Source organism: Carassius carassius, chromosome 34, assembly GCF_963082965.1.
Source record: "Carassius carassius chromosome 34, fCarCar2.1, whole genome shotgun sequence".
In the NCBI taxonomy this organism is placed as follows: domain Eukaryota; kingdom Metazoa; phylum Chordata; class Actinopteri; order Cypriniformes; family Cyprinidae; genus Carassius; species Carassius carassius.
In genome coordinates, this window is record NC_081788.1 from 2,295,699 (window position 1) to 2,305,192 (window position 9,494).

Sequence of the window (9,494 nt, forward strand, 5' to 3'; positions counted from 1 at the left end):
TAGCAAGTACATAGGGTGTTATGGGAAGTGTTTCCGGTTCCGGTTTACCTAATTAATGCAGCCTAAAAATCCTTTAACGGATTTGGATATTGAAAACAAATTATAATAATAAAATAATATGCTTTTAATATCCAAATCCGTTTATCCAATATCCAAATTTTTAGGCTGCATTAATTAAGTTAACCGGAACCGGAAACACTTCCCATAACAACCTATGTACTTGCTACATCATTAGAAGAATGGCATCTACGCTAATATTTGTCTGTTTCTCTCTTATTCCAAGGTCACCGTAGCCACCAGATCCAGTTTGTATCCAGATCAAAGGGTCACTGCAGTCACCCGGATCCAGTACGTATCCAGACCAGATGGTGGATCAACACCTAGAAAGGACCTCTACTGCCCTGAAAGACAGCCGAGACCAGGACAACTAAAGCCCCAGATACAGATCCCCTGTAAAGACCTTATCTCAGAGGACCACCAGGACAAGACCACTGGAAACAGATGATTTTTCTGCACAATCTGACTTTGCTGCAGCCTGGAATTGAACTACTGGTTTCGTCTGGTCAGCGGAGAACTGGCCCCCCAACTGAGCCTGGTTTCTCCCTAGGTTTTTTTTCTGCATTCTGTCACCGATGGAGTTTCGGTTCCTTGCCGCTGTCGCCTCTGGCTTGCTTAGTTGGGGTCACTTCATCTACAGCGATATCGTTGACTTGATTGCAAATAAATGCACAGACACTATTTAACTGAACAGAGATGACATCACTGAATTCAATGATGAACTGCCTTTAACTATCATTTTGCATTATTGACACACTGTTTTCCTAATGAATGTTGTTCAGTTGCTTTGACGCAATGTATTTTGTTTAAAGTGCTATATAAATAAAGGTGACTTGACTTGACTTGACTCATCAGACCAGGAACCGTATTTCCAATTTTGGTGAGCCTGTGCGAATTGTAGCCTCTGTTTCCTGTTCTTAGCTGACAGGTGTGGCACCCAGTGTGATCTTCTGCTGCTGTAGCCCATCTGCTTCAGGGTTCGACCTGTTGTGCATTCAAAGATGGTATTCTGCATACCTTGGTTGTAACAAATGGTAATTTGAGTCACTGTTGTCTTTCTACCATCTCTAATCAGTCTGCCCATTCTCCTCTGACCTCTGATATCAACAAGGCATTTTCGTCCACACAACTTCCCACACAACTCACTGGATATTTTCTCTTTTTTGGACCATTTTCTGTAAACCCTAGAGATGGTTGTGCGTGAAAATCCCAGCAGATCAGTTTTTGAAATACTCAGACCAGCCCATTTGGCACCAACAACCATTCTCCATTCAAAGTCTTAAATCCACTCTCTTCCCAATTCTGATGCTCAGTTTGAAGTCATCTTCGCCACATCTAGATAAGTTGCTGCCATGTGATTGGCTGATTAGCAATTTGTGTTACCAAACAATTGAACAGGTGTACCTTATAAAGTGGCCAGTTTGTGTGTGTGTGTGTGTGTGTGTATATATATATATATATATATATATATATATATATATATATATATATATATATATATATACAATTATTTTTACCCTTTACTTCATGATAGAATATATATATATACATTTATCTTCATGATAGAATGGCACAATATTGATTAAAGCTTTAATCCCTTTTCAGTTTAGAGGAGAATAAAAATAATTTATAATAATAATTAATGACTTTTAATAAATAACTTTTTTTTCTTTTTTTGTTCTTCAGTCCATGGTAAAGAATGGAAAGCAGGCCATGGTTCTATTTTCGCTTTCTGTGGCTGGCATGAACCAGGGTCTCCTAGTTTCAAACAGGCAAAACAGGGCCCAGCGGGCCACTGACCCTCCTGGAGATCTGCATGAAGAGACTCGTGGCACTCAGTCCCGTCGGGCACAGAAAGAAAGCAGTGAAAAGAAGAAATGCTGCAAGTGTAAACCTATTGATGCTGATACCATTGATATCTATGCTCGTGCTGTCTTCCCTATCACATTTGCTGTGGTAAATGTCATCTATTGGGTGGCATACACAATGTAAATAATTTTAAAAATGTTGAACTCTGCATGTATATAAATCAATAAACGATGTGATAACGGAACTAAACAATTATTACAATATGACATCTGCATTATTACGTTTTATCAATATGATGATGTAGTGTTGTCTTTTAGAATATGTTAAATGCATTATGTTGAATTCAGTTTTTTGGATGAAGGGGGGTTTGTTGCATTCAGAAGACTGATACATACCTCTGCATCTTTAAAAACTTTTATGCTTTACAATGACATTTCCTTGTAGCCTTCTAAGTACTGGTATGAATGAACTAATGCAGAATGTTTTACTGCTTTATGAATTAATCTCTTGTATTTATTCCTACCTTTTCCATATTTAAAACTTTCTTCACAGAAAAGTTCAGCATTTTTGTTGCATCGGCATACATTACTGTAAAAATGGACTCTGACTGACTTTTTTATGGAAAAGGACAATATCTGTTTTTTTTTTTTTTGCTAATTAATATTGTTCTCAAATACAATTCAGAACTGTCTGAATTATTAATGTGAAATTAGATATTCTTCTGTATGCATTCTCTTACATAGTGTTTATCATAAAGTTTAGCGTTCTCCCAGCAATTGGGTTGAAATACAAGCAATGTTATGAAAAAATATTACATATGAGCCATGGGGACCCTGCCCACAACTGATGATGTTATGCATGAGATTTTGTATCAGTATTGCTGATGAATGTAGTGATGTTATCCTGAGCAATTTATCCCTTGTTCAATATCTTTTATTTTGGCTTTTCTTTTGTCAGAGGCTGCTCTAATTCTGCTTTTGTTCTGAAGTGCCACATTTGTGCAACAACAAAATCAGTGATTGTTGTGACAATCAGCACATTGTTTTTGTGCATTAAAATGGACGTGATATATATAAAATAAAATATATTAATGCCATTAAAACCTCCATATATCGGGCAACCTCATATCGTACGGTTTGTTTCTTTCTGTTGAAGGACAGATGGACTCGCCTGGTCTAGACGGCGTTCTGTTTGATAAAATGTCACTGTCGTCACTTGAGGATCACCTCTCATTGTCCCGATCGCAGTCTTTTTCCGAGTGTTCGCGTTCGGTTGCGCACATTCTGGACCATGAGCGTCCACTCCCAGAGTCTTCTCTGGGGGAAATCGGAACTATTCCTGGGCTCCATCCTCTCCGTCAGTTGGATCCGCGGGCTGAGATCGCCATCATCGTTTGCGTAGTTGACGCAGAAATGGAATTCTCACTCTCCTTGCGAGCCACTTCTCCAGTGCTTCCTCAGCGCTCCCATTGCACATCTTTTAAAATCCAGAGCTGAAGACAACTGAACCACGGTTTCCCTTCAACACTTACTTAAATACAAGGTATCCAATAAAATCGTGCAGATAGCAAACAGTTATTTCAACTATATACAGTATAAATCTTCTGTCATGACAAACTTTGAGCCCTTAGCACTTCTGGCAACCCCTAGGAATTTACTCGCTGTCACAGGTGATGTCAGAAGAACTCTCCTCCACAGCATCAGATAGCAGCTCCCCCTAGCGGCAGGCAAGATGTAATTCCACCTGCACTCTGATCTCTGCCAAAATTATAATCTTCTCTATGCTAACAGTTTGCTCATAAAACTTACCTCACAAACATTCTTTCATCCCAAGATCCATTTACTTCCACCCTTCCTTCAGTCATTTACAGCAATGCAGCTCTCGGGTTTCTAATAACTCTCAATAGCTACTTAGAAAGTTTTAGAATTTAAGAGGTTATTCTCAATTGCTTCTTATTTTACCCTCTCTCTATACCTCCCTTTCCCACTCTCTCTCTACCTTCCTCTCTCTTGTTTATCGTTGAAACGATAAACAAGGGATGATCATGTTTGGCAGTTATGCAAATCATGCATAGGCCCACTTCATCTCTACTCAACAATTCCTTCTCCGAGCAACTCATATACCAGGACTCCTGAATCTCTTAACCAACTCTTCGTCTCATTTCCCATTTCCAGAAATTTAGATTTGGCTCCAGAATAAACATGCATCCCTCCCCGGTCCTGTCCTTTCTAGGTGTTGATCGACCATCTGGGCTGGATACATACTTGATCCTGGTGACTGCAGTGACCCTCTGATTTGGATAGAGACTGGATCTGGTAGCTACGGTGACCTCAGAATAAGAGAGAAACAGACTAATATTAGCATAGATGCCATTCCTCTAACAATGAAGCAAGTACATTGGGTGTTATGGGAAGTGTTGCCGGTTCCGTTTATACCCAATTGATGCAGCATAAAAGTTATTTAATGGATTTGGATATTAGAAGCGTTTTAGTGTGTTATGTGTAAACCAGGTTAAAGAGATCTTTAATCTAGATTTAAACTGCAAGAGTGTGTCTGTTCTAGGTTATTACATGCAGAGTTTTTCGGTCTTATAATTAACACCTCTGTCTTTTCAGAATTTAGCAGTAAGAAATTACTCGTCATCCAGTTTTTTTATATCGACTATGCATTCTGTTAGTTTTTCAAACTAGTATGTTTCGCCGGGCCACTTAGAAATATAGAGCTGAGTATCATCAGCATAACAGTGAAAGCTAACACCATATTTCCTGATGATATCTCCCAAGGGTAACATGTAAAGCGTGAAGAGAAATGGCCCTAGTACTGAGCCTTGATGTACTCCATACTGCACTTGTGATCGATATGATACCTCTTCATTCACTGCTACGAATTAATTGCGGTCAAATAAGTATGATTTAAACCATGCTAATGCACTTCCAATAATGCCAACAAAGTGTTCTAGTCTATGCAAAATAATGTTGTGGTAAATAGTGTTGAACAAAGCACTAAGATCCAATAGCACTAATAGTGAGATACAAACATTATCAGATGATAAGAGCAGGTCATTTGTAACTCTAAGGAGAGCAGTCTCAGTACTATGATACGGTCTAAATCCCGACTGGAAATCCTCACAGATACCATTTTTCTCTAAAAAGGAATATAATTGTGAGGATACCACCTTTTCTAGTATCTTGGACAGAAAAGGGAGATTCGAGATTGATCTATAATTAGCTAGTTCTTTGGGGTCACGTTGTGGTTTTTTGATGAGAGGCAAGATAATAACAACCAGTTTGAAGGTTTTGGGGACATATCCTAAATACAATGAAGAATTAATAATAGTCAGGATCTATGACTTCTGGAAGCACCTGTTTTAGGAGCTTAGATGGAATAGGGTCTAAAATACATGTTGTTGGTTTAGTTTATTTAACAAGTTTATACAATTCTTCAGTAGCTGATGGTTACATGGTTACAATTTTATCCCTGATAGTATTGATCATAGAAGTAAAGTAGTTCATAAAGTTATTACTGCTGTGCTGTTTGGAAATGTCAACACTTGTTGAAGCTTTATTTTTCATTAATTTAGCCACTGTATTGAATAAATACCTGGGTTTATGTTTGTTTTCTTCTAAAAGAGACAAAAAGTAATCAGATCTGGCAGTTTTTATGCTTTTCTGTAAGATAGGTTACTTTCCCACCAAGCAATACAAAACAACTCTGGTTTTGTTTTCCTCCAGCTGTGCTCCATTTTCCAGGCTGCTTTCTTTAGGATGCGAATGTGCTCATTATACCACGGTGTCAGACTGTTTTCCTTAACCTTCCTTAAGCATAAAGGAGCAACTGTATTTAAAATGCTAGAAAAGAGAGAGTCCATAGTTTCTGTTACATCAAGTTGTTCTGAGGTTTTGGATATGCTAAGGAATTGGCATAAATCAGGAATATTACTTACAAAGCAGTCTTTTGTAGTAGAAGTGATGGTTCCACCATACTTTTAACGAGAAGTCGAATTTACAGTTTTAGCTATATGAAGTTTGCACAAAATTAAATAATGACCTGAGATATCACCACTTTGCTTAATAATTTCAACACCATCAACATCAATTCCATGTGGCCGTATTAAATCTAGAGTATGATTTCGACAATAGAATTCAGAATGTCTATAAATGCTGATCCCAATGCATCTTTTTCATTATCAACATGGACATTAAAATCACCAACAATTAAAACTTTATCTGCAGCCAGCACTAACTCAGATGTAAAATCATCAGACTCTTCAATAAAGTCTGTATGGTGCTCTGGTGGCCTGTATACAGTAGCCAGTACAAACATCACAGGGGATTTATCATTAACATTTGTTTCTCTGGATAATGTTTTATGAAGCACCATTACTTCTAACGAGTTATACTTGAAGCCTGCCCTCTGAGAAATCCTGAAAACATTGTTATAAAGCGAAGCAACACCTCCCTCTTTACCTTTTGGACACGGCTCATGTTTATAGCGGTAATCTTGGGGGGTAGACTCATTTAAAATAATGTAATCATCAGGTTTTAGCCAGGTTTATGTCAAACGGAGTACATCTAGATTATGATCAGTGATCTTATTTACAAAAAGTGCTTTTGTAGAAAGGGACCTGGTGGGTAATGCACAAAAGCAAGATAAGGGATTAAGCTGGGACTTTCCAGTTATCCTGGCTGAATTTAGCCCTTACTCGGATGCATTAATGCAGGCTAAATTAATCAACATTAAGTTACTATGGAGATTTACACTTTGCAGCTAGCCTGCTCCGGAGCAGGCTAACAACCAGGCTAAGATTAATCCTAGTGATTTATCAGCTAGTTCCTCCCTAAATCATACTAAATATTCATGTGTTTTAGTCACTTAGGTCCTGCACTAAAATACTAGATATACTGTCATTCATCTAAGTATGCGTACTGTTATTTTAGAGTTTAATTGAAAACTGATGTTCATTTCACTGTCAGATATTTAATGAATATATTCAAGATTTAAAGCGTTTATTGTCAAACACCCAGTGAGGAAAGCAGATTTTCCGGAGCAATTATTACTTTGCTGTCCACAATGAATGCCAACACATTGCAAAAGAACTACAGTATACGATACAATATGAGAATTTTTTTGTATTTTCTAGTTCAGGGAACAGACACAATCTCTATAGTGTGATAATCTAGGTGAAAGTCTCTATGTGCTGAGAATTAACCGATTTCTGTGACATGAGGCGGCTAGCAAACGGTTGGTTTAGCCAGTCTGTCTGCTTCCTGACCTGGGCCCCAGTTAGTCAAGTACAAACTCTAAGATTATGTGCCATATTTCTAAAGAGAAGAGCAGCACCACCCCAGGAGGGATGAAGACCATCTCTTTTCAACAAGTTCAACAAGTTGCTCCACTTAGACATCCAGCCATTGAGTGATGACAGTCTGCAATGTATCTCATCACCACTTGGTGTGAGATACAACCATATTTCATCAGGTTTCTCAGTGGGTGCGTCACTGAGTGGGGAGAACCTGTTTAATGTTTTGATCAGAACAGAAGAGCGGTGTTTTGACCCACTACTATGCCGCCTCATGTCACCCAGTTGCCCTGCTGCAGAGGTGCTGTTACCAGAACTGAACAATGTACAGGACTCCCTGAGCTAGTCGCATCCAAAGCCGTATCTAGAGCCCTCACATTCTTTCTGTCCTTAAAGTTTGGATGCGTGCCTCTAATTCTGAAATCTTCTCTGTCAGCCTAACTATTTCCCTGCATTTATCATGTGAATCCCTCGTCGCAGACAGAGAGAGATAAACTATACATGTGGCAAGTGGTGCAAATAACAACAGCAGGAGAAGCCATTATTAACCGTGATTTATGAGAAATTCTTACCACAGTTGTTTGATGAACTTGTGAAAAACCGGAGCGAGAGAGTAGCGAGATATAGGAGAGGAAAAAAATTGGGGGTTCAGAATCCCGCCAAATGTATTGCAGTCACAGATCGAAAAATAATAAGCATAAATCAAAAAATTAAAAACACATGTAAAATAAGAACGCACAAAACTGAAAAACAAATGCAATTTTTTTTACATAACAAACGACGCGGTCATAGATAGCAAAATAAGAGTGAATCAAAATGTAAACACATTTAAAATTATAATGCACAAAACTGAAACATGAATTCAAAATTTTCCAAATCGCAAACAAAATTAGGTTTCCTGCTCACATGTTTTTTTTTTGTGTGTGTGTGTGCTTGTGGTCTTTTCCCCTTTGCTCGTTTCCACGTTCTGTGCTTGCGTTTAGAAATGTTGCAGTCAAAGTTTCATGTAAATCAGGACAGGATTCAGCGTCACCATTGGCCCATAAGTTCTAGATTGACAGCTGCTCCTCTAGCCAATCAGTCCAAGGGGGAGTTGACGTCACTCCAATGCCACTCGTGGCTGCTTGTGGCAGGTGTGTGAATATGGATAACCAGCGTCAGCAGGCAAATCCCAGACGATCTCTGGTAATTAGCCATAAATATTTTGTTAGTGGGTGACAGAAACATTCCCTTTGTGTGTTGCAAGCTCTATGTAGTTAGAGTAGGCCAATATCTATATATCTAATATATATTTTAGGCAGTAGGGCTGCACGATAAATTGCACACGATATTTAATACGCATCTTGTCAGTAAAGCTGGTTCTGATTTATCTCTGATTACAGAACCGGAATGCAAATACAGTATTTTATGTGTTATATTTGTGGTTGTAGCTAAAAGGGATACAGCTAAAGGACACCAACATTAAATATTTTTTTTCTACCAATTAGATTGTTTTTATTCAAGTTTACACCTTGCCCAGTCCTAAACCTACCCTTACAGTAATGCAGATACATTAAAAATCATTGTTTAGCATGAGAAAAAGGACGCAATATTGATGTGCGCATGCGCAGTAAACCCTGGTGGGAAATGTCAGGACACCGGCTTCACTGACAAGATGCGCATTAAATATTATGTGCGATTTATCGTGGAGCCCTACTGCCTAAACATAAAGTATTGCTTTCTAAACCAAACTTAAAAAGACGTGTTAACGGACTAGATATGATATGATAGAAAATATCATAACACACAAAGGGAATGTTTATGTCACTCACGAAAAAAAATATTTATAGCTAATTAACTGAGATTGTCCGGGATGTGCCTGCTGATGCTGGTTATTCATCTTCGCACTAGATCTTCACTCTATTAATCACGGGATTGGGACGGGACCAGGGGACGGGACAGGAAAAAATGTCAGCGGGAGTTGGCGGGACCTGGATTCATAACACTTAGGTCCCGGACAAATCATGAATGGCCTACATCGGGCAGGACATCCAAAAGACCAGCTATCATTCATAGACCTCAAATAGCTTTTAGTCTTAAAGATGTATGTAGTAAAAACTTTACATGAAGTGTGTGTGGAAACTGAACAGCAGCGTGCTCAGAGCAAGACAGAAGAAGGCACCGGTGCTCTCACCTGCTTTTAAAATACTCCGTCATTTTTGGTCAAACATATTCTATTTTGCCGTCAAGACTGTTGACGGTGTCCTTTATCAATATGCTTTATATTTATGCTCAACATGAAGTATAGATATTGTCGTGAAGACAAGAGCCTGGTCTGTCGGCGGCCTCC

General features: G+C 38.6%; 1 protein-coding gene across 1 annotated transcript in view; it reads left to right on the forward strand.

Moving 5' to 3' along the window:
• Positions 1 to 2,073, forward strand: part of LOC132115314 (gamma-aminobutyric acid receptor subunit delta-like) — a 52,403-nt gene extending 50,330 nt beyond the window's left edge. Inside the window, exon 9 of the mRNA XM_059523711.1 lies at positions 1,744 to 2,073. Within this exon, the coding sequence (XP_059379694.1) occupies positions 1,744 to 2,049 (306 nt within the window). The 3' untranslated portion in view covers positions 2,050 to 2,073. The remainder of the gene's footprint in view (positions 1 to 1,743) is intronic.
• Positions 2,074 to 9,494: the final 7,421 nt, after the last annotated feature.